The sequence below is a fragment of the Nerophis ophidion genome, linkage group LG12 (assembly GCF_033978795.1).
Source record: "Nerophis ophidion isolate RoL-2023_Sa linkage group LG12, RoL_Noph_v1.0, whole genome shotgun sequence".
Lineage (NCBI taxonomy): Eukaryota > Metazoa > Chordata > Actinopteri > Syngnathiformes > Syngnathidae > Nerophis > Nerophis ophidion.
The window spans coordinates 49833368-49860336 of NC_084622.1; the positions used below are offsets into that span (position 1 = coordinate 49833368).

The 26969-nt window shown below is 42.3% G+C and overlaps 1 protein-coding gene across 2 annotated transcripts in view; it reads left to right on the plus strand.

Annotated features, from left to right (window-relative positions):
• LOC133563518 (cytosolic carboxypeptidase 4) overlaps window positions 1-26969 on the plus strand; it is a 199740-nt gene that overhangs the window by 124138 nt on the left and 48633 nt on the right. For both annotated transcript variants that reach the window (XM_061917681.1, XM_061917680.1), the window contains exons 18-21: window positions 7207-7294; window positions 10903-11035; window positions 14615-14768; window positions 16441-16621. In XM_061917681.1, the coding sequence (XP_061773665.1) occupies window positions 7207-7294; window positions 10903-11035; window positions 14615-14768; window positions 16441-16621 (556 nt within the window). The remainder of the gene's footprint in view (window positions 1-7206; window positions 7295-10902; window positions 11036-14614; window positions 14769-16440; window positions 16622-26969) is intronic.

Sequence of the window (26969 nt, forward strand, 5' to 3'; positions counted from 1 at the left end):
GAAAAGTGGCGCGCACAAGCGATCCCTCAGAAAGCTGGCGTGCACAAGTGATGTGCACGCCAGCTTTCCGGGACTCTTATTTTGTTAGCGCAGGCAGCATGAAGCAGGGCTTTTATTGTGAAGATAGGAAATGTGCAGTCGGCCTTTAGAGTTTTGACGGAAGGGACGGTGCGAAAGTCTGTTGAAATAAAAAGTGTTTCTCGCCTTCCTCTCTGTCATTTTTTCATGATAATGAACTGGCAGCAGCCAGCGTCATCTCACAAGACCCTCGGGTGCCGTGAATGTCAATCAAGCAAGCTACGGAATTTGCCGCAAATGTTTTTCTTGTAAAGTGTATGGAAGCTGGATGAATTAGATGCCAAAAACCAACCACTTTCATGTGGTATTGTACAGAAAGGACAACTTTTTTTCTCCTCCATTTGAAAATGTGGGCGTTATCATCATTACTGTCTGATTCCAATCAATGCAAGTCATCAGAATCAGGTACTACACCAACTTATATTCTTGTCTTTGTGAAAGAAAGACATCTATATGTGTTACACATGCTTGTATTATCATTAAACACATTTAACTTGTTTACAAAAATGTCTCTTTCATAAATAAATAAATATAAATGATATATATAAATGAGGTAGATCCCCTCGAGTTGGTCAATTGAAAAGTAGCTCGCCTGCAGAAAAAGTGTGGGCACCCCTGCTATAAATAGTTCAGCACACGTGTGCACAGATTTTCCTCCACTAAGCTAAAATGAGTTTGACACCCCTAGTGTAGTTCAAAACATATTTATACATATGTGGCTGTATATGTGTGTGTGGTCTATAAAAAAGAAATATGAAGTAATTAATGAATACTGATATATATGGCAAGATGACGGGTTATAGTACTAATAATATAAACATGTTTGAGTAAAATATAGTGGGAAGTCTCCATTTGAGGGGTAACAGCACCCTCTTGCGGTTAAAAATTAAGATAATGTATATACTCTCACAGATAACAAAGCTGCTTTAACATTTGAGCAGCTATTAAATTAAATGAATGCTAAAATAACGCATAAATAAAGTTGAGCAACTTTACATGCAAAAATGTATTTTTTTTTCTGTGGGAATAAAGTTTGAGCATGACTTTCACAAGGCCTCTTATCTGCTGCACACTTCACTAACGGTGACGTCACTATCGGTGTGTATCTTCTTGGTCTTGTCGGTGGCGTCACGTGTGAGTCAGTTGATTGACAGCCAATCACGGGACGTTTTATTCAACTAAACTTTTCACTTCCGCTTCACTGACTTTTCACTTCCGCTTCACTAATTCATATCCATGTTTATTTCTGGTCTAGTTACTTGCTGTGCATACTTATCTACTTGTTCGTAATTCACAACTCCTACGTTAGCCGGTACCCAGAAAAATGTAAGCACACTTCTAGCTTTATTTTTATTTAATTTATTTAGATCAGGGGTGCCCATTACGTCAATCGCGAGCTACCAGTCGACCGCGGGGGGTGTGTCAGTCGATCTCGAGCCAGGCTTTTAAAAAAAATAGACCTAAAAATTAGTGATCATCAATCTTCACCAAGACGTCACTTAAATGACATTCACGGTACCGGAGGGTCTTGTGAGATGACGCTGGCTGCTGCAAGATCATTATTATTAAAATATGACCGAGAGGAAGGCGAGAAAAACTTTTTATTTCAACAGACTCTCGCGCCGTACCTTCCGTCAAAACTCCAAAGGCCGACTGCACATTTCCTATCTTCACAATAAAAGCCCTGCTTCATGCTGCCTGCGCTAACTAAATACAGAGTCTCGGAAAACTGGCGTGCACAAGCGATCCCTCAGAAAGCTGGCGTGCACATCACTTGTGCACGCCAGCTTTCCGAGACTCTTATTTTGTTAGCGCAGGCAGCATGAAGCAGGGCTTTTATTGTGAAGATAGGAAATGTGCAGTCGGCCTTTAGAGTTTTGACGGAAGGGACGGCGCGAAAGTCTGTTGAAATAAAAAGTGTTTCTCGCCTTCCTCTCTGTCATTTTTTCATAATAATGAACTGGCAGCAGCCAGCGTCATCTCACAAGACCCTCGGGTGCCGTGAATGTCAATCAAGCAAGCTACGGAATTTGCCGGCAATGTTTTTCTTGTAAAGTGTATGGAAGCTGGATGAATTAGATGCCAAAAACTAACCACTTTCATGTGGTATTGTACAGAAAGGACAACTTTTTTCCTCCTCCATTTGAAAATGTGGGCGTTATCATCATTACTGTCTGATTCCAATCAATGCAAGTCATCAGAATCAGGTACTACACCAACTTATATTCTTGTCTTTGGGAAAGAAAGACATCTATATGTGTTACACAAGTGTGGGCACCCCTGATTTAGATAGTCGGAACTATTTCATATATTATATTCTGTCTTGTTTCAAAAACTAGGTTTTCTTTGTATTTATGGAGTCCGAGCACACACTTGCTTCATTTTCCTCTGTCTAATTAACTGCCATGTAAATTGCTATTAATTCCCCCGTAAAAGATTATAATTGTTGCAATTTTATTTTTATTCAAAACTATTCCTTGTGCGATACCTGCTAGAACGTCTACTTTTCTTATTTATAGATTTAGATGCATCTGTATATATTTTGACATATTCTGAATCATTTTTCTCAATAGTTTTTATCTGTTAATAATGATTGCATAACCACATCCACCGCTGCGGTATGCCAGGAATTACAAAACCCAAAACAAGTGAAGTCGGCAAGTTGTGTAATTCGTAAATAAAAACAGAATACAATGATTTGCAAATATTTTTCAACTTATATTCAATTGAATAGACTGCAAAAACAAGATATTTTATGTTCGAACTGAGAAACTGAATGTTTTTTTTGTAAGTAATCATTGTGTTACATGGCCTTTCATTTTAACAATAATCAGTTAACGTTTACAAAATGAGACCAATTTTTAAAAGGCCTACTGAAATGCGATTTTCTTATTTAAACGGGGATAGCAGGTCATATTTAATCATTTCGGGATATTTTAATGATCCCTTCAAAGATGTGTAAGTTACCCGTGCTCTGGGCACTAATACATGCCTATACAATCTCAGATCGTGGCTTTTAAACTTTGTGCCCATAATCAGGATGTTTTTTTTTCCTCTTTGGTCTGCAGGACACAACGTCCACAGTTTCCAAAAAACAATTTGAAATGTGGATTCGTCAAACCACAGAACACTTTTACACTTTGCATCAGTCTATCTCAGATGAGCTCGGGCCCAGCAAAGCCGGTTGTGTGTCTGGGTGTTGTCGATAAATGGCTTTGGCTTTGCATAGTAGACTTTTAACTTGCACTTACAGGTATAGAGACACACTGTAGTTACTGACAGTGGTTTTCTGAAGTGTTCCTGAGTCCATGTGGTGATATCCTTTATACACTGATGTTGGTTTTTGATGCAGTACTGCCTGAGGGATCCAAGGTCACGGGCATTCAATGTTACGTGCAGTGATTTCTCTAGATTCTCTGAACCTTTTGATGATTTTACAGATCCTGGATGGTAAAATCCCTAAATTCCTTGCAATAGCTCGTTGAGAAATGTTGTTCTTAAACTGTTTGACAATTTGCTCACACATTGATTCACAAAGTGGTGAACCTCGCCCCATCCTTTTTTGTGAATGACTGAGCATTTCAAGGAAACTGCTTTTATACCCATCCATGCCACCCACCTGTTCCCAATTAGCCTGTTCACCTGTAGGAATTTTCCAAATAAGCTTTTGATGAGCATTTCTCAACTGTCAGTCTTTTTTGCCACTTGTGCCAGCTTTTTTGAAACATGCTGCAGGCATCAAATTCCAAATGAGCTAATATTTGCAGAAAATAGTTTTCCCATTTCGAACATTAAGTATCTTGTCTATTCAATTGAATATAACTTGAAAAGGATTTGCATTTCATTGTATTCTGTTTTTATCTACGATTTACACAACGTGCCAACTTCACTAGTTTTGAGGTTTGAAGTATATTATCACCAATTTGATGTTTTTTGCACATATTTCGTGTTGTCCATCCAAAAGTCATAAATGTTTTCTTTTCTTTTTCTGAGCAATTTAACAATACTTGAAGGTATCCCGCCACCATCCCCTTCCATCTCAATCCGATCACAACTCAGATTACCGCCAAATGATTCAAGTTGATACACTCACAGACCGTAGCAATGTCAAGCGCCGCTGCTGGCCACCACAGCCCGCAGGCCGAAACACTGGCTGAAACTCAGGCAAGACCCACCTTACGATTGGTTTATATCAATCAATCAATCAATGTTTACTTATATAGCCCTAAATCACTAGTGTCTCAAAGGGCTGCACAAACCACTACCACATCCTCGGTAGGCCCACATAAGGGCAAGGAAAACTCACACCCAGTGGGACGTCGGTGACAATGATGACTATGAGAACCTTGGAGAGGAGGAAAGCAATGGATGTCGAGCGGGTCTAACATAATACTATGAAAGTTCAATCCATAATAGATCCAACACAGTCGCGAGAGTCCAGTCCAAAGCGGATCCAACACAGCAGCGAGAGTCCCGTTCACAGCGGAGCCAGCAGGAAAACATCCCAAGCGGAGGCGGATCAGCAGCGCAGAGATGTCCCCAGCCGATACACAGGCGAGCAGTACATGGCCACCGGATCGGACCGGACCCCCTCCACAAGGGAGAGTGGGACATAGGAGAAAAGAAAAGAAACGGCAGATCAACTGGTCTAAAAAGGGAGTCTATTTAAAGGCTAGAGTATACAAATGAGTTTTAAGGTGAGACTTAAATGCTTCTACTGAGGTGGCATCTCGAACTTTTACTGGGAGGGTATTCCAGAGTACTGGAGCCCGAAATGAAAACGCTCTATAGCCCGCAGACTTTTTTTTGGGCTTTGGGAATCACTAATAAGCCGGAGTCCTTTGAACGCAGATTTCTTGCCGGGACATATGGTACAATACAATCAGCAAGATAGGATGGAGCTAGACCGTGTAGTATTTTATACGTAAGTAGTAAAACCTTAAAGTCCCATCTTAAGTGCACAGGAAGCCAGTGCAGGTGAGCCAGTATAGGTATATATGTACGTATATATGTATATAAAGGTATATACAGTATAGGCGTAATGTGATCAAACTTTCTTGTTCTTGTCAAAAGTCTAGCAGCTGCATTTTGTACCAACTGTAATCTTTTAATGCTAGACATGGGGAGACCCGAAAATAATACGTTACAGTAATCGAGACGAGACGTAACAAACGCATGGATAATGATCTCAGCGTCCTTAGTGGGCAGAATGGAGCGAATTTTAGCGATATTACGGAGATGAAAGAAGGCCGTTTTAGTAACGCTTTTAATGTGTGACTCAAAGGAGAGAGTTGGGTCGAAGATAACACCCAGATTCTTTACCGTGTTGCCTTGTTTAATTGTTTGGTTGTCAAATGTTAGAGTTGTATTATTAAATAGAAGTCGGTGTCTAGCAGGACCGATAATCAGCATTTCCGTTTTTTTGGCGTTGAGTTGCAAAAAGTTAGCGGACATCCATTGTTTAATTTCATTAAGACACGCCTCCAGCTGACTACAATCCGGTGTGTTGGTCAGCTTTAGGGGCATGTAGAGTTGGGTGTCATCAGCATAACAGTGAAAGCTAATACCGTATTTGCGTATGATGTCACCTAGCAGCAGCATGTAGATGCTGAAGAGTGCAGGGCCAAGGACCGAACCCTGGGGAACGCCACACGTTACCTTAACGTAGTCCGAGGTCACATTGTTATGGGAGACGCACTGCATCCTATCAGTAAGATAAGAGTTAAACCAAGACAGGGCTAAGTCTGACATACCAATTCGTGTTTTGATACGTTCTAATAAAATATTATGATCGACGGTATCGAAAGCAGTGTGGTGGCTTCCGTGGTTGGTTAAATTTTGGCTCAAGGGACTGATGAGATTGGTTAGCACAGTCAAGTCACGGCAAGTCTCGAGGACCGAAGTTTATTACCACGAAAAAAATAGATATAGAGTAGTGAATTGTGAAATATATGCGTTAGCAATGTCCAGTGTGGCGTGAGAAAGTGTGAGGCTTGGCAGCTATGAATCATTTGTAAGTTTAGCAATGTGTTTGACATGAAGGTTGCACAACTGATGTCTGCCCTGATCCAGCTACATTGAGAAGGCTACCTTGTTTGACCTAACTTTAACTAACAGGCCCCATACCTTTAAAACTTCCCCCCTTTGATTTTCTAACAGAACTATTAAGCAAGAAAAATCTAAACCTACTTTGTTACTACAATGACTGTTAAGAACTTAAGGCTGATTGACAGAACAAAATTGGCCCCATTGTGTGAATGTGATGGTGGATGCTTGTCCGTGTTATCACTGTGCTGAGATGGCGACTTGTCCAGAGTGTCCTCCCAAGTGCAGTTGGGATACGCTACAGCCCCCCACAACCCTGAAAAGGACAGGTTGTAGAAAATGGATGGATATATGGACTTTTGATATGAATTGTCCCTTGTCTCCCAGGTTTTAACTGTCACCCAGGATCCCATTATGACTATAAATCCATCCATCCATCTTCTACAGCTTGTCCCTTTCGTGGTCATGGGGGGTGCTGTAACCTATTTCAGCTGCATTCGAGCGGAAGGCGGGGTACACCATGGACAAGTAGCCTTCTCATCGCAGGGCCAACACGTATAGACAGACAACATTCACACACTCGGGCCAATTTAGTGTTGCCAATCAACCTATTCCCAGGTGCATGTTTTTGGAGGTGGGAGGAAGCCGGAGTACCACGAGGTAACCCACGTGGTCACAGGAAGAACATGCAAACTCCACACAGAAAGATGCCGAGCCCGGGATTGAACTCAGGACCTTTGTATTGTGAGGCACATGCACTAACCTCTGTTTCACCATGCTGCCCTGTGACTGTAATTGATTTGCTTAAAACCTTTAATACTGTTGCTAATAACACCTTAAAGAGCAAAGCACAAAAACAATCCTTGATTTTCACCTCAAAATGCTCAAAAACAAAGGGTATTGGTAGAGAATGATAAAATTGATGTTGGTGTTGGTTTTTCGATTTACAGTAATTTGGTGTAAAAGCCACCCTATCATTTACGCTAGAATTCTGGCAAATGAGCTGCAAGTTTTTTATCGCATAATCTACATATTTTTTACCAATTTTTTTTCTTAAACATGTTTTTCTTTTATGCACTACAGGAATGCAGCCAGTTCTTTACTCTGTAAGGGATGCACTAAATGGTCAACCCTGCTGGCTCAGGTCTGGGACTGACATATGTTATTTCAGGTAAGAATGAACTTTCCACAAAGGCCTAATAAAGTCAACTAGACCTTTTTTGTTTGTTGAAATATTTGACTCAACCTTTGCGGGTTACTCTGACCTGGGTGTCTGAGAATCTAGACATACTTTATATAACACATACAAGGTTTGCAGGGTATTCAGGAGATGCAACATTCTGGCTAAAATTATAGGATCTCCAGACTTTGAGCATGTTGTTTCAGTTGATTATTTTGTTAAAAAAATTAGATAACAGACCTAAAATAAAATTATAGTTATTTTAAATGACAATGTTTTTTTCTTTAAGGAACACTAACATAAATCAAGAAAATAAATGGTGGTGGTCAGAAACAGTTTCATGTTTACATTAAGCAGAGCGAAACAATATGGAATCACTCAATTTGTCAGGCTAGGACTTGGTCTTGGTTTGTTTTCCCGAGGTGCAAAGCGAATGGAGTGGAAACGGCGTGAAGGTGAAGACATCTTTATTTTAACACTAAAACTAAAAACAGGAACCAACAAAAAGCGCGCACAATGGCGGTACAAAAAAATGGGCTATGAAACAAAAGACTAGCACAAAGACTATAAACTACAAAGATGAAACAAAAACACTTGCGCAGTGGCATGAATAACAAAAACTCACGTGGACAAAATGGACAGCATTGCAAGGCATGAAGCAAATAATCGAGTGCGTGAATGAGGTGATGTTGCCAGACTGACTAACTGGTAACTGTGGCTTAAATAATGAACATGATAAGTGAAAACAGGTGTGAGACAAGTCAGGTGAACTGATTGGTTGTCACGGTAACAAAACTAAAACTAAAAAAAAGGAACTTAGAGTCCAAAGCACCTGGTATTCCTAGGCAGTCTCCCATCCAAGTACTAACCAGGACAGACACTGCTTAGTTTTGAGAACAGATAAGACTGGGGATGCTCAGGGTAATATGACCATACAAAACTCATGATCAGACATGACAGAAAACTATATCAGTTGGCATTGTAAGACAAACAAGGAAATGCAAAACAAAACTAAATGTCCAAAAAACTAAACATAGCATGACCAAAACAAAACATGAACCATAGGCGTGACACAATTCTGAAAATACATTATGGAATCATGAAAAACAAACACAGAAACCTACAAAACACCTGTAGTACTTAGTTTCACAACTTCTGACTTTTATAACAGCTCGCCATTTCTGAGGCATGGACTTAAGTGAAAACAGTACTATTAATTAATCTTGCTCCAACTTTCTGTGATTGCTGTTGTCAGATCACCTTTGAGGTTGGAGTCTTGTAATGGACCACAACTACTACCACACACTTTCAATTGCATTGAGAAAGGGACTATTTGCAGGCCATGATATAGACCAGGGGTGCCCATTACGTCGATCGCGAGCTACCAGTCGACCGCGGGGTGTGTGTCAGTCGATCTCCAGCCGGGCTTTTAAAAAAAAATAGACCTAAAAATTAGTGATCATCAATCTTCACCAAGACGTCACTTAAATGACATTCACGGTACCGGAGGGTCTTGTGAGATGACGCTGGCTAATGCAAGATCATTATTATGAAAATATGACCGAGAGGAAGGCGAGAAACACTTTTTATTTCAACAAACTCTCGCGCCGTACCTTCCGTCAAAACTCTAAAGGCCGACTGCACATTTCCTATCTTCACAATAAAAGCCCTGCTTCATGCTGCCTGCGCTTACTAAATACAGAGTCTCGGAAAACTGGCGTGCACAAGCGATCCCTCAGAAAGCTGGCGTGCACATCACTTGTGCACGCCAGCTTTCTGAGACTCTTATTTTGTTAGCGCAGGCAGCATGAAGCAGGGCTTTTATTGTGAAGATAGGAAATGTGCAGTTGGCTTTTAGAGTTTTGACGGAAGGAACGGCGCGAAAGTCTGTTAAAATAAAAGGTGTTTCTCGCCTTCCTCTCTGTCATTTTTTCATAATAATGAACTGGCAGCAGCCAGCGTCATCTCACAAGACCCTCGGGTGCCGTGAATGTCAATCAAGCAAGCTACGGAATTTGCCGCCAATGTTTTTCTTGTAAAGTGTATGGAAGCTGGATGGATTAGATGCCAAAAACCAACCACTTTCATGTGGTATTGTACAGAAAGGACAACTTTTTTCTCCTCCATTTGAAAATGTGGGCGTTATCATCATTACTGTCTGATTCCAATCAATGCAAGTCATCAGAATCAGGTAATACACCAACTTATGTTCTTGTCTTTGTGAAAGAAAGACATCTATATGATTTACACATGCTTGTATTATCATTAAACACATTTAACTTGTTTACAAAAATGTCTCTTTCATAAATAAATAAATATAAATGATATATATAAATGAGGTAGATCCCCTCGAGTTGGTCAATTGAAAAGTAGCTCGCCTGCAGAAAAAGTGTGGGCACCCCTGATATAGACCTTTATGTATCTTTCTTCAAGGAAACTTTTCAGTTTTCGCTCCATGGTAAAATGCATTATCATCTTGAAAAATGATGTCAACATTCCCAAACATCCTCTTAGAAACCTCCTTATGGAATAAGAACAGTGTCCAAAATGTCAATGTAAACTTGTGTATTTATTAAAGCGATAATGACAGCCATCTTCCCTGTGCCAGTACCTGACATGCAGGCCCATATCATTAATGACTGGGGAAATTAGCATGAACAAAAGTTCCAGCATCACCACCTTGCCCCATGCAGATTTACAATTCATCACTGATTATGACTTTCATCCAGTCATCCATAGTATTTTTTTTTTCTGTGTATGTGTTATTGTAGGCCTTAGCTTAGCTTTTCTGTATTCAAACCCCGTTAGTTGATTACATTTTGGTTATTGACAGTGACTCTGGTATCTGCCCATTTTTTATTCACTTTTTTTTTCCTGTATATTTTCTGTTTTCAAGACATATTGCTTTGAGTTTTTGGTCTTGAAGCATTAAAGTTGTTTTTGGTCTACCAGTATGCATGACTTTTACAACCTTCCCATGTTGTTTCTACTTGGTCCAGATCTTAGACAAAGCTGTTTGGAAACAATAAATATATTTTGCAACATTTTGTGATGTTTTACCTTCTTGAAAATGTTCGATAATCCTCTCCTTGGTTTGTTGGAGCCAGAACAGTTTTCCAAGGTGTGAGCACTCCTTTTTAACTGCATACTAATGAACATATTTAATCTGATGTAGGTGTTATATTTGAAAAAAAAAAATGTACAGGAGATTGTATTTTTTTCCTCAGAATTGAGTGATTCTATCAGTTTTTTCCTCTGCTCGATACAAAAATTTAACTTTTACAGACTATCAAAATGTTAGATTTCTTGATTTATGTAGTGTTTCTTAAAGCTAGAAAGTTGCCATTTAAAATGATTATAGTTTCATGCTGCGTCTATCATATCTGATGTCTGGTGACAATTTCCGGGAGCTGTAGTAATAAATGCAGAGAAAAGTAGAAGCAGCACATACTGCAGCTAAACTGTTTGTTTTCCCGGCCTCTCTTTTGATGCATCTTCTGGGAGGAAAGAAGGGACTGGGAGGGTTGCTCTATATGGTGAGAATAAATCCTGTCAAGTTTCCACACTTTAACATACATGTTCTTAATTTTATTTTACAGAAACCACTTTTGTCCAGCTCGTGGTAGTCGGAGAACAACATTTTATACACTGACGTTCACCATAACCTTCAAACACAATGAAGATGTTTGTTACCTGGCCTACCATTACCCCTACACGTACACTGCTCTAATGGTGAGTCAGTTCATGTATTTCACTATCCTAACAATATTTTACAATATGTCATCCAGGCATTGTTGCTATGTCCTATGTTGAATGTGTCTCCCCTGCTGATGCTATACTGTACATCTACGGAACACCAAGAATGCCAACAAAACAAAATGACGGAAACCAGGAGACATTCCAACCACAAACACTTAAATGGGCCCTATCATGCAAAACCAACTGTTCTAACCTGTTTATGTGTTGTTTGGAGGCATTGCCAAGATATTTACAAAACAATCTTGTCTTCGTTCATACTTTGGCCAAATGAGACGTTTAGAATTTGGCCCATGTGTGACATTTTTGCCAGGTGTGATGTCAGCGGATTATCCGTATACAGTAGAACAGGGGCGCTCACACTTTTTCTGCAGGCGAGCTACTTTTCAATTGACCAAGTCGAGGAGAATTTATATTTATTTTTTTATGAAAGAGACATTTTTGTTAACAAGTTAATGGTGTTTAATGATAATACAAGCATTTTTAACACACAAAGATTCCTTTCTTTCATGAAGACAAGAATATAAGTTGGTGTATTTGATTCTGATGACTTGCATTGATTGGAATTAGACAGTGGTGCTGATAACGTCCGCATTTTCAAATGGAGAAAAAAAAAGTCCTCCTTTCTGTCCAATACCACATGAAAGTGGTTGGATTTGACATCTCATTTGTCCAACTTGCATACTCCTTTTTAAACACTTTGTTATGAGAGTAGCATATGTGTGTGGCCCTTTAATGTCTGGCAGCAGGTGAGTGACGTCAGTGAGTGTGCGGGTGGGCAAGCAAGTGAGACAGCGGTCGCTGAGGGCGGGGGAGAAATACATTGGCATCAAACTCCGTAGCTTGCTAGCTTGTGCACGCTAGCTTTCTGAGACTCTTATTTTGTTAGCACAGGCAGGATGAAACAGGTCTTTTATGGTGAAGACAGGAACTGTGCAGTCGGTCTTTAGAGTTTTGACAGTAGGTACTGAGTCTCTAGAAATAAAATGTTTTTCTCTGCGTCCGCCCTGTTAGTGATTTTTTTCTTAAATATGAGCTCGCAGCAGCCAGCGTCATCTCACAAGATCCTCGGGTGCCGAGAATGTCAAACAACTGACAAAAGTGAAGTCTTGGTATGATTGATGATTGCTCATTTTTATGTCTATTTTTTAATGCCTGGCTTGAGATCGACTGACACACCCTCAGAGATCGACCAGTCGATCGCGATCGACGTAATGCCCACCCCTGCAGTAGAACATTTACCCGAACATATTTGTGCAAGTCAGCAAATTTTTAATTCCTGTACTGGCTCACCTGCACTGGCTTCCTGTGCACTTAAGATGTGACTTTAAGGTTTTACTACTTACGTATAAAATACTACACGGTCTAGCTCCATCCTATCTTGCCGGTTGTATTGTACCATATGTCCCGGCAAGAAATCTGCGTTCAAAGGACTCCGGCTTATTAGTGATTCCCAAAGCCCAATAAAAGTCTGCGGGCTATAGAGCGTTTTCATTTCGGGCTCCAGTACTCTGGAATGCCCTCCCGGTAAAAGTTTGAGATGCCACCTCAGTAGAAGCATTTAAGTCTCACTTTAAAACTCATTTGTATACTCTAGCCTTTAAATAGACTCCCTTTTTCGACCAGTTGATCTGCCGTTTCTTTTCTTTTTCTCCTATGTCCCACTCTCCCTTGTGGAGGGGGTCCGGTCCGATCCGGTGGCCATGTACTGCTTGCCTGTGTATCGGCTGGGGACATCTCTGCGCTGCTGATCCGCCTCCGCTTGGGATGTTTTCCTGCTGGCTCCGCTGTGAACGGGACTCTCGCTGCTGTGTTGGATCTGCTTTGGACTGGACTCTTGCAACTGTGTTGGATCCATTATGGATTGAACTTTCACAGTATCATGTTAGACCCGCTCGACATCAGTTGCTTTCCTCCTCTCCAAGGTTCTCATAGTCATCATTGTCACCGACGTCCCACTGGGTGTGAGTTTTCCTTGCCCTTATGTGGGCCTACCGAGGATGTCGTAGTGGTTTGTGCAGCCCTTTGAGACACTAGTGATTTAGGGCTATATAAGTAAACATTGATTGATTGATTGACGTACAAGCGCCTGTAGTCCACATGTCCACGATGAAACGCAATGCCGAAAATGCTCTGATGTTGGTTTGCTTTAGATAGCACAAGTCACCACACTAACTTCCATCCTCAACTGAAGTAAAAAGTGCCTTACTTTTACTTTTCATGATTTGTTGCAATGTGCCTTCAACTGTGAATAATTTGCTCTGACTGTGTGCAAAGAATAGCAATGCTTCACATACAGACATTCAAAAAAACGAATTTTGTACATAAGTAATAAAACCTTAGAGTCATATCTTAAGTGCACAGGAAGCCAGTGCAGGTGAGCCGGTATTGGTGTAATACGATCAAACTTTCTTTTTCCTGTCAAAAGTCTAAGAGACGCATTTTGTACCAACTGTAATCTTTAAATGCTAGACATCAGGAGACCCGAAAATAATACGTTAAGACGAGACGTGGAAAATGATCTCAGCGTCGATGGTGGACAAAATAGGACAAATTTTAGTGATATTACAGAGATGAAAGAACTCTGTTTTAGTAACACTCTTAATATGTGACTCAAATGAGAGAGTTGGGTTGAAGGTAATAAGCAGACTGTTTTAAATTGGCCCTCATGTGTGAATGTTGTCTATCTGTGTTGGCCCTGCGATGAGGTGGCGAATTGTCCAGGGTGTACCCCGCCTACCACCCAAATGCAGCTAAGATAGGCTCCAGCACCCTATGCTACCTCAAAAAGGGACAAGCGGTGAGATAGACGGACAACATTCACACACTAGGGCCAATTTAGTGTTGCCAATCAACCTATCCCCAATTCCAAATGAGCTAATATTTTTTTTGAATAACGTTTCTCAGTTCGAACATTAAATATCTTGTTCACGGTGGCAGAGGGGTTAGTGCGTCTGCCTCACAATACGAAGGTCCTGCAGTCCTGGGTTCAAATCCAGGCTCGGGATCTTTCTGTGTGGAGTTTGCATGTTCTCCCCGTGAATGCGTGGGTTCCCTCCGGGTACTCCGGCTTCCTCCCACCTCCAAAGACATGCACCTGGGGATAGGTTGATTGGCAACACTAAATTGGCCCTAGTGTGTGAATGTGAGTGTGAATGTTGTCTGTCTATCTGTGTTGGCCCTGCGATGAGGTGGCGACTTGTCCAGGGTGTACCCCGCCTTCCGCCCGATTGTAGCTGAGATAGGCGCCAGCGCCCCCCGCGACCCCGAAAGGGAATAAGCGGTAGAAAATGGATGGATGGATGGATGGATGGATGGATGGATGGATGGATTCAATTGAATATAGGTTGAAAATGATTTGCAAATCATTGTATTCTGTTTTTATTTACCATTAACACAATGTGCCAACTTCACTGCTTTTGGGTTTTGTATGTCAACAACAAGACAGCGTCTTAAGTGCAGCAAATCAATGATTGAGGTGACAAAATGTCCATTCAAAATATGCCTTGTTTGTTGACAAGAAGATATGACACATATTCATTTCATGTTTGTCAGGCTCATCTGAAGTTGCTGCATCGGTCAATTGATCCCACTAAGATGTATTTCCGGCAGCAGTTTCTCTGTGCCACTCTCGCTGGAAATCCCTGTCCAATTGTCACCATTACTGGCTGTCCTCCAAGCAGGGACTATAAAGATATTCATCAGCTACGTGAGTACTAAACTTAAAGTCAGCTCATGGGTGCATTTTTATTTTCGATTTACCTTGGTCAAAAATAACATTGCAGTTTCAAAAAAGCTTTCACACTACTTTTACTGAGGCCCTAAACTTCTTAAAACATTGTAGTTTTAAGACAGGGGTGCCCACACTTTTTCTGCAGGCGAGCTACTTTTCAATTGACCAACTTGAGGGGATCTACCTCATTTATATATATCATTTATATTTATTTATTTATGAAAGAGACACAGGTTAAATGTGTTTAATGATAATACAAGCATGTGTAACACATATAGATGTCTTTCTTTCACAAAGACAAGAATATAAGTTGGTGTATTACCTGATTCTGATGACTTGCATTGATTGGAATCAGACAGTAATGATGATAACACCCACATTTTTGAAAGGAGGAGAAAAAAAGTTGTCCTTTCTGTACAATACCACATGAAAGTGGTTGGTTTTTGGCATCTAATTCATCCAGCTTCCATACACTTTACAAGAAAAACATTGGCGGCAAATTCCGTAGCTTGCTTGATTGACATTCACGGCACCCGAGGGTCTTGTGAGATGACGCTGGCTGCTGCCAGTTCATTATTATGAAAAAATGACAGAGAGGAAGGCGAGAAACACTTTTTATTTCAACAGACTTTCGCGCCGTCCCTTTCGTCAAAAGTCTAAAGGCCGACTGCACATTTCCTATCTTCACAATAAAAGCCCTGCTTCATGCTGCCCGCGCTAACTAAATACAGAGTCTCGGAAAGCTGGCGTGCACATCACTTGTGCACGCCAGCTTTCTGAGGGATCGCTTGTGCACGCCAGTTTTCCGAGACTGTATTTAGTTAGCGCAGGCAGCATGAAGCAGGGCTTTTATTGTGAAGATAAGAAATGTGCAGTCGGCCTTTAGAGTTTTGACGGAAGGTACGGCGCGAGAGTGTTGAAATAAAAAGTGTTTCTCGCCTTCCTCTCGGTCATATTTTTATAATAATGATCTTGCAGCAGCCAGCGTCATCTCACAAGACCCTCCGGTACCGTGAATGTCATTTAAGTGACGTCTTGGTGAAGATTGATGATCACAAATTTTTAGGTCTATTTTTTTTAAAAGCCTGGCTGGAGATCGACTGACACACCCCCCGCGGTCGACTGGTAGCTCGCGATCGAAGTAATGGGCACCCCTGGCGTAGTGGGTAGAGCGGCCGGCCTGAAACCTGAGGGTTGCAGGTTTGCTTCCCACCTATTGACATCCAAAAAATCGCTGCCGTTGTGTCCTTGGGCAGGACACTTCACCCTTTTCCCCCGGTGCCGCTCACACTGGTGAATGAATGATGAATGAATGATAGGTGGTGGTCGGAGGGGCCGTAGGCGCGAACTGGCAGCCACGCTTTCGCCAGTCTACTCCATGGCAGCTGTGCCTACTGATGTAGCTTACCACCACCAGGTGTGAATGAATGTTGAGTCCTACTTCTCTGTGAGCGCTTTGAGTGTTTAGAAAAGCGCGACATAAATCTAGGGTATTATTATTATTATTATTAACACTTCCATTTTCTGTACTGCATGTCTTTATTAAGGTTCTAGATGAGCTGAAGCATAGCCCATCACCAGTCAATAAACTGTAGCAATGACTTTGTTATTATTGCAGCAAAAACTATGATTTTTTTTTCCCCTTCAGGTAATCGGCCCTGTATTGTGCTGACAAGTCGCGTACATCCTGGTGAGCCCAATGCTAGCTGGGTAATGAAGGGCACCCTGGAGTTTCTATGCAGTAGAGATCCAGTAGCCACGGCACTGAGAGAAACCTTCGTCTTCAAGATCGTCCCCATGTTAAATCCAGATGGAGTCATTAATGGAATGTGAGTACAAAGAATGTACGAAGAGAGACTGGCTGTTTACTTGATTTATTGTGTATCAAAAACAGTAAATAGTAAATCGGTGTTTAGTTTTTTTTTTTCAATAAATCTTTGCTATAGATGTTTATAGTTTGCATCTGAACCACTGTTGAGAAACCCTGATTTCAACAGTATGGATGATGTTTGTTGGGCTCATAGCATGCATTTCTTCAAACACGGCAAGTCGATTTGATGCTCAATTGCAAAATGTTGCTCTCATTAATTCAGGGGGTGTCCCGATGAAATTGAAGTTTTGAGTTTTGCCAATACAATATCAGCACGAATCATAGCACACAGTTTAATTATTTTGTATTAGTAGTTTTTGGTGGAAATTGTTGCGTTTGTACCACATGTTCCTCAGAGGGAATTTTAAGCTGCTGGTCACCCCCAAGTTCTTTTGATGACACAGAAATTGGTTTTAAATGAATCCCAGACAGAGTAGTTATTTTGACATTTTATTCCAAAGCTTTGGGAGACCAATCTATGAACAACACATTCAAATCGCATCGCCCAAGGTAATCTGACAATTCTACGAAAGTCTTGCCTTTTTCCCTATGCCACTCGCCCACCTCCTCTTCCCCTCCAGAGCGAATCCACATATCTATTCTCCTCCTAAGCCTGAGACAAGAAAAGATAAGAAGGGTATTATGGCTACTAGTCACATTCCAAGCTCAAGGTTAACACATGCACACCACTTAGCAGTTTTCAAATATGACTAGAGTTTAAAAAGTAATAACTCTTGAATATGGATGTACAGTATGTAGATATCTATCTCCGTCAATCCACCTTCAGATCTTCTACAAAAGATCTCTAACACAATTACAAAACTTCTAAAGCACCTGCCCCACATTAAAGTTTTAGCAAGCTCGAACTAAAATAAAAGCATAGTTACATGGGAGATAGATGGAGGGAGTCCATGTCAAAGTTTATGGTCAGCGAAAGAAACTAGCAATTCTCGAAAGTCACCACTTTGCTTGAACCCCTTCAGAGACATAGCAAACCCAGCAAAAGGGTGGGGTTGACCTTCTATGGCTCTAACCATGATGTGGGTGCATAGAGACCCAGCACAAGGGGCTATAAAGCAACCACATGAGGCTATGATGGCCAAGAAGACTCCAATGGAGACCAGGACGGACTTAATTAGGTCAGTCCACCTGCCAAAGGTGCCTTGGAGCCAATTTTTGAAGGGGTCAGAGACACCGGAAACTTCAGTAAGTTCCTTAGACAGGACTTGGAGGCTCTCTAAGGCCCTCTGGACCGAGCCATCGGGGGCGGTGTTTTTAGGAAAGAAGGTATAGCATTGGTCACCAAATATTGCACACACACCTTCTTCCTTGGCTAGGATGCGGTCAAGGGCTATGCGGTTTGAATCGCCATGAGGGAGGTCGGGGCAAGTTTTTCAGCAAGTCCCTCAACAGCGTCACGATTCAGGTTGGTCAGGCTCAACAGATTATAAAAAACATAGTTAATGCGTTCTACATTTTCAGTAGCAGTCACAGGGAAAATAGCACCAATGATAGGAAGGTTCTCGAAACCTGCACAGGATTCACACCACAATTTATGTTGTGAGGGGACCCCCCTTCGTTGCCCTATTGCATCAAAGTAAACACCATCAGGGTTTCTCGTCAAATCAAAGGAGCCCCTTACACTCCTCCTAGATACAACATGACGGCGTCGGCGGGAAATTAAAGAGGCCGCTGAAACAGGAATTCCAAGGGGTGTTAATTTGGTACCCACTGGGGTGGGTGGTGTCACCAGTCTAACCACAGCACAAAGCCCAACGGCTGACGTCGGGATTCTAATGTACAATCTGTGCTCCCCACAATACCAGAATAAGTCAGCCCGTGCCCGAAGTCCTATTTTGGAGCCATCTATCAGTGTGGTGCACCAGGAAGGGTCAATGTCACCCAATTTGTTGGGGGATGAAGAGGGTCCTGTGAATTGAAAACCCGTGTAATTCAGCTTTTGGGACACAAAGGGAATTGTCAACAGGAGGGTACACACTAGCCAACAAATCGCACCCTGGCAGCATGGGTTCAGAAAACAAGGAGATAAGGCAGTTTGAGCCATCTGTGTCAGTCAACTTAAAAGGGGTGGAGTAAGTGTGGGGAAAGGGACGTCCAGCGAAACAAGCAACACAATCACCCATGTTTTGGCTCTTGGCCATGCTAGTCATCCACCTGAGCCACAGGTTGCCTGCACCCGCTCCTAGGGTCAAAGCTACCAGGTCTTTAGTGGTGATGTCATTAGTATATACAGATGTGAGAGTCTTTGAAACATCACCAAGGTGGATTGGCACTTTAGGTGCTACAGAGGGGGCAAAAGTAGTTAACGCCCCCTCAAGGACATTAATTGTAATAAATCCTTTAGAGTCTGTACTGGGCTGGTCAACCCCCCCAACACAATATAAAACGGACTGGGCCAATTAGGCATGACACCCACGTTGGCAATTGTAAGGGCGAGGGGGTTCTGGGAACTATCAAAATTCTTCTGGAATGTCATCCCTTCCCGAATAGTTTTGATGTAATAATAGGGGCCAGTGGGATTCCAATGCCCTGTGTAGTGGGTTACCTGCTTTCACCAGGGGCACCACCCCCTAGGGTATGTATTCTGCTTCTCACACCAATAGCTCAGGGCTGCGTCGTAACAAAGAGAGAGGTGACTGCCACGGTAATAGCTATTATGTCCCTCGCAATAAATTACACTGCACAGGTCAAAAAAGTAGGTCTTGCTGTCCCCCTTGATCCAGTCTATTTGAAGTCCGCCATATGTTCTAAGACACTTGTCAGTCACATTGGTCGGGAAGGAAGGACTGAGGCACAAGGATATTAGAACAAGCCTAAGTACCAGTCTTTCAGGGAATACTGCTGGGTGTAACATCCTGCCTTCCGTCTATCAAAATCAGGGTAATTTAGGTAACGAAACGGGGATCAACATCAAACTTTTCACTTATTGTAACGACACCAATAGTTATGCTGAAAACAAGTAAGAAAAGTTGGATAACATCGAGTACATAGGTTGGTCTCAAGTATGGATATATGATAGCTTTGGAATATGATACAGCAGTTGAGCAGGTCTGGTAGATCTGCACGACGGTAGACGGCAGGTCAACGGGGGGATAACTCTCTCAGCGTCGTCCTCTGGGCTGTGAGACTATGTGTATAAGTTCTGCTAGGGGGTCGAGTGGGGCCGGTGATGTGGCGATGTCGGCAGTGGCATCTGCCAGTCGAAGGGCGAGAGACGTCCGTTCCACGACCCTGAAGGGACCGGTCCACCTAGGCTCCGTCCACTTTGTGCCTGATGACCTTGATCTTGATCCACTCTCAGTGGGCGGAAGAGAATTTGGAGTGACGGGCTGTCATCCTCTAATCTGCACAGAGAAACTGGCACGTATTTCTGCATTTTGTAAACATACCATTTTGGTCTCACGCTGATTCGTACTTCGGGCAGCTGGTCCGGGCAAGGGCTGATCTGTATGCAACTCATAGGGTGAAAAATTCAACGGCCGTAAAAACTGTTTTATTAGGGACATCATTAACGCTAATGGAACCATGTCAATCAAATTTTAGCCAATTTGTTTTGATTCTTGTTCATTTTCTCGACCTTAACTTGGTACTGAGGATGGTACACCGAACCGAACTTGAGTTCTAGTCCGAGAACCTTTTCGACCCAGGCTAAATGAGCATTTTTTTTTTTAAATTGGTGCCATTATCTGACCTAATCTTTTCGGGGAGACAATGTCGGGCTATTAGGTCATTAACAAGCCATTTAATTACTGATTTTGCATCCTCTTTTGTAGTTGGGGTTGCTTCCAGCCAACCACTGTAATTGTCAACGCAAATCAGCAAGTACCTTTTCCCTTCTACCGGATTGATCATGTCAATGAAGTCACAAACTTTACACAGATGTTCCCTCACCTCCTCCATATTCTAAATTAATCTACTAAACCACTATCGATGTGCAAAATCGTTATTGTCAAATCAAATTTAGTTATAACTTTTTACCCACTGAAAAATGTTAAAACTACTCCCTCTCCCCCTGACAGCAGTCATGTTCTACATCAAATCATGGCACCTTCTACGTTCCTGATGTGTCTACCAAGAGAGTATACATAGGGAAACTTAGCCAACCTGCTAAACTAAACAATCTCATTCCTATTCTCTCCAAATCAACGCCAACATCAAAGCCTGTCAATAACACCATCAGGATGGGTCTGTTGAATGTCAGGCCTCTGAATAACAAATCATTTTTAGTCAATGATTCTATTACCACTTCTATACTTGACATTATGTTTTTAACTGAAAACTGTTAAAACTATGGAATGTGTCAGAGTCGGATGATTGTCGATTTTGTGTTAAGGATTCAGAATCCACCCTCACCTCCTCTCCCTTCTGTTTCTGAACAGAGGGACTGTGTTTGTAGTACTATCACTTTCAGAAACATCTAAAAAAAAGTTTAGCTAACAGTCAAGTAAATTATTCAATATGGTGAAAGCGACAAAATATGCTTATATTTATATTGACACAAATACTAGAAAAACACTAACCCTATGGCGGATGCTTTTGCAATAGTAATTTAACATTCTACCACACCTGGTGGCCACATTAATTTGTTAAGTCAAGCTCATGTTGTAGAAAGTTCTGACTGAATACTTTCTATCAGACTTCTTTCTTGGCGACTTCATGCATGTAATAAGAAACTATAATTATTTAATATGCTTAAATGTCATGTGTAGTTTTAGCTCAGCTGTTGTATAGCTGCTAGCTCCTTGTAGCCTACAACCGGGGTGTCCAAAATGCAGCCCATAGCTATGTGTTTGACGGACAACTCAAACAATTGAAAATGTGGTATTTGTGTGTCGGTTACAATCATCGGCAGCTATGCACTGTTTCATCATTGGATCTAAGTCTTTGGTTTCGTAGGCTTGACAGAGAGCAAGGGAACAATGTGGGACAGCATTTGTGTCCATCTTATACCATGCTAGTTGTTGCAAAGATATGTCAACATGAGCAGCCACACCCTGAGTTCCTATATATATATATATATATATATATATATATATATATATATATATATATATATATATATATATATATATATACATATATATATATATACATATATATATATATACATATATATATAAAAAGGAGTCAAAGGTTTTCGTCCTGGTCGTGGAACTGTGGACCAGCTCTATACTCTCGGCAGGGTTCTTGAGGGTGCATGGGAGTTTGCCCAACCAGTCTACATGTGCTTTGTGGACTTGGAGAAGGCATTCGACCGTGTCCCTCGGGAAGTCCTGTGGGGAGTGCTCAGAGAGTATGGGGTATCGGACTGTCTTATTGTGGCGGTCCGTTCCCTGTATGATCAGTGTCAGAGCTTGGTCCGCATTGCCGGCAGTAAGTCGAACACATTTCCAGTGAGGGTTGGACTCCGCCAAGGCTGTCCTTTGTCACCGATTCTGTTCATAACTTTTATGGACAGAATTTCTAGGCGCAGTCAAGGCGTTGAGGGGATCCGGTTTGGTAACCGCAGGATTAGGTCTCTGCTTTTTGCAGATGATGTGGTCCTGATGGCTTCATCTGACAGGGATCTTCAGCTCTCGCTGGATCGGTTCGCAGCCGAGTGTGAAGCGACCGGAATGAGAATCAGCACCTCCAAGTCCGAGTCCATGGCTCTCGCCCGGAAAAAGGTGGAATGCCATCTCCGGGTTGGGGAGGAGACCCTGCCCCAAGTGGAGGAGTTCAAATACCTAGGAGTCTTGTTCACGAGTGAGGGAAGAGTGGATCGTGAGATCGACAGGCGGATCGGTGCGGCGTCTTCAGTAATGCGGACGTTGTACCGATCCGTTGTGGTGAAGAAGGAGCTGAGCCGGAAGGCAAATCTCTCAATTTACCGGTCGATCTACGTTCCCATCCTCACCTATGGTCATGAGCTTTGGGTCATGACCGAAAGGATAAGATCATGGGTACAAGCGGCCGAAATGAGTTTCCTCCGCCGTGTGGCGGGGCTCTCCCTTAGAGATAGGGTGAGAAGCTCTGCCATCCGGGAGGAACTCAAAGTAAAGCCGCTGCTCCTTCACATCGAGAGGAGCCAGATGAGGTGGTTCGGGCATCTGGTCAGGATGCCACCTGAACGCCTCCCTGGGGAGGTGTTTAAGGCACGTCCAACCGGTAGGAGGCCACGGGGAAGACCCAGGACAAGTTGGGAAGACTATGTCTCCCGGCTGGCCTGGGAACGCCTCGGGATCCCCCGGGAAGAGCTAGACGAAGTGGCTGGGGAGAGGGAAGTCTGGGTTTCCCTGCTTAGGCTGTTGCCCCCGCGACCCGACCTCGGATAAGCGGAAGATGATGGATGGAGTCAAAGGCCTCCTGGTATGAGTCGTCTAACCGGTGATCATAACATATGGCGGGTCGGGTGGTGGTACACACGGAAACAGCTCAGTCAGCCAGGGTTTTCACTGATAGAACAGTTGGAGCAGGATTTGGGGTACTCAGCAGGTGTCCGCCATTTCTGGTGCTCCAGACTGTGGTATGAGCTCATGCTCATGGAGGTGCCTTGGTAGTGGTGTCGCAGCTTGGTGGTTGTACTGTCAGGTAACACCAGGAAGGTCCCTTCTGTGTGAGATTGAATGTCAGGGTACAGTTTGTAAAGCAGATTATTACCAAGCAGGCAGGGTGTGTGCAGGTCGACCACAAAGGAGTGCTTCAGTGTGTGTCCAGCAATTTGAACCGGAAGTGGTTTGGTGACAGGTAGCATTCTTGTGACCTCAGCGAAGCCTTCGACCTTCAAAAGGGAAGCACACAGTTTCTTTTTTACCTCTGCATTCAGAGATGAGTGGGTGGCACCGGTGTCAATCACGAACTGATAACATTGTCTGTTGGCACTTATGTCCAGCATGGGGCCTGTCTGTATTTCCTGCTGGGGATTCTGCTGTGGGCGCCCTCTGCCACGCCTTCGTGTTTGTCTGGTGGCTCCCGTTCGGAAATGTTGGGACATTCTTGAACCCAGTGACCAGGTTGGTCACAGGCGAAACAGTTTCCACCCCGGACTGGCCTTGAAGCACCGCGTTGTCCACCACCCGAGTCCAACCGTCTGGTCTCACGTCTGTTGAGGATTCTTTTCTCCACCTGCTGGAGCTCAAAAGGAAGGTCACCCACTGCTGAATATACTTTAGCTGATTTTTGACCTTCCGGTTCTTTTGACATTTTTGCTTCAGTGATTTGTAAATTAAGGAGTTGTTTCCTTGCTTAGTCCAATTCTGCATATCATGTTCAGAATCACAGCATCAATTATCCCATTAAATGTTAATCGATACCCCTATTTCAAAGATTATACGTACTACTTCATGTATATTTGAGTAACTTTTTTAATCAACTAAAGATTATAAGTTAATTAAAACAATCATTTGTGTCTATCAGTTAGTTAGTTGTGCACTCTGACTTCCTGTCGTGCGTGATATTCTACAAAATAAAAGCATGCATTTATTCTCGTTCCTCCAAATTCCATTCCACCATTATTTTGATAGCGCGGGCCACACACACACACACACACACACACACACACACACACAAGGTCGTGTGCTAAGTGATAACACTTCTCTCCTATATAACACTTTACATCCATCCATCCATCCATCCATTTCCTACCACTTATTCCCTTTCGGGGTCGCGGGGGGCGCTGGCGCCTATCTCATTTCGACTCTTATTATAGTTATTCATCTAGGCTTTTATTTGTAATTATTATTCAACACTACTCAAAGAAAATGGTTGTAAAAGTTATAGTTATTCGCATTATACTATCAAAAGTCTATAGCTAACAGAAAGCTGTTTAGAGTTGGTGTGCCTCCTTATTAGGCCATTATCTTATCTTAGCTCGCCACCCAGCTGCATGGTGTAATGCAATGTCTAAATAAATAAAAATACTCCAACCTAAAATGTTAGACTACACCTTAAAGTTGAACGACTTAAAACTTATCTTTATTGTATTTATTTTCAAACTCACCTCCGCCACAGCAGACATTTTCCTCACATCCTATCTCAATATCCCCATAAATTGTAAAACTATGGCATAAGAGGTGTTTCCCAACAGTGGTTAAATAGTTATTTAGGTAATAGATCTCAATATGTGGAAATTAATAAGACTAAATCACAGCCAAAAAGATTAACTTGTGGGGTTCCACAAGCATCGTTATTGGCACCGAAGTTATTTATTTCAATTATTCTTTGTGGTTTGCTTGCTATCTGTTTACTTAAGTTCTCATAGCTCAGTATGTCCTCTGATTAGAATTTGTTTAACGCTGCTCTATGATTTTTTTATCACTGGAGCGAGGAGTGAGGCGACTTTGGTCCGTCCTTCTTCCTCCCTCCTCAGACGTCCTCGTTACCAAGACACATCTCTTATCTCAAATGTCTCACCCAGAAGCACACCTGTATTATATCAAACCTTAATAATAACAAACAACACTTATCATTCACTCTGACCTACACAAAATGGCCCGAGAGAGGGAAGTCTGGGCTTCCCTGCTTAGGCTGCTGTACCCGCGACCCGACCTCCGATAAGCGGAGGAAGATAAATAAATGGATGGATTATTCACTCATATTATTTCTGAACTAGGTATTGTAAGAACAACTATAAAATACAAATGTATTTCAGCTTTAGGAGTTAACAACCAACCAAACAAACAAACTTGCAGCAAACCACCACCAACAGCATACTCCGACACACGAATGAATATCAATCAATGTTTACTTATATAGCCCTAAATCACTAGTGTCTCAAAGGGCTGCACAAACCACTACGACATCCTCGGTAGGCCCACATAAGGGCAAGGAAAACTCACACCCAGTGGGACGTCGGTGACAATGATGACTATGAGAACCTTGGAGAGGAGGAAAGCAATGGATGTCGAGCGGGTCCAACATAATACTGTGAAAGTTCAATCCATAATGGATCCAACACAGTCGCGAGAGTCCAGTCCAAAGCGGATCCAACACAGCAGCGAGAGTCCCGTTCACAGCGGAGCCAGCAGGAAACCATCCCAAGCGGAGGCGGATCAGCAGCGCAGAGATGTCCCCAGCCGATACACAGGCAAGCGGTACATGGCCACCGGATCGGACCGGACCCCCTCCACGAATACTTTCATTTGTCACTTTCTCAATTGTTTTTTTCCTTTACAAACCATACCCTGTATCCATTTCTTCCTTACACTAATTTACCAAACGTTTGAGTTCACTACTTTACGAGTGTTGTAAACTCGATCTTAACCCTTTCAAGAAACGTTCTCTTTTTATTTATTTTCTTTTTAAACTCTACCTGCAAATTTCATTGTCGACAAAAGCACATTCAATTGATCATTAAACCGTAACGATTCATCACATTTTCCCAGCCGCCATCATGTTCCTGTGTGTCACACTCCTTGGCCATTGTGTCTATTTTCCCTAATTTTAGCGCACACTTCAGTGCTGCCTGGATCTCGCAACCAGGGAACTTTATTGTACCTTTACAAATGGCTTCCAGCCACGGAATTTGTCATATGGTATAGAAGGGCTTCCACCTGTTCGGTTCTTAATTTTAGTGCACACGTTAATGTCACATGGAACTTGCAACCAGGGAATATTTTATTGTACTTTTACAAATGGCTTACAACCCATCCTTACTTTTAGTGCACACGTTAATGTCACATGGAACTTACAACCAGGGAGTAATTACTATTTCCCATAAAAAGGTCATCCGACCCGTTACTCTTTTAGGGGAGACCAAATCCCAAACAGGGTGAGCCACACCCAACTATTTGCTTACTCGTCAGTGAAGCAGCCCGTCACGGTAATCTGGACACAATGCCGTGAGTTGACCACTTATTTACAACTTTTATATAATGGCGGACAACCAATCTATCAAAATCACCACTCTGTGTATGGGGTACAATACAGTGTTTGACTTACAGACTTCAAGACAGACTCCTAATGCAGATTTTAGAAAAAGGCTCTTCTTACCTTGATTTATGTGTTGGCCAAGTGAGTCTGTCTGGAAGATTGTAAGAGATGTCCAATTCTCAGCGTGTCATCCCAGTCGAGGCCCCCTATTGTTACGTTTGTACCAGATATTCCTCAGAGGGAATTTTAAGCTGCTGGTCACTCCCAAGTTCTTTTGATGACGCATAAGCTGGTTTTAAATGAACCCCAGACAGGATAGTTATTTTGACATTTTATTCCAAAGCTTTGGGAGACCAATCTATGAACAACACATTCCAAATCGCATCGCCCAAAGTTCATCTGACAATACTACGTAAGTCTTGCCTTTTTCCCCTACG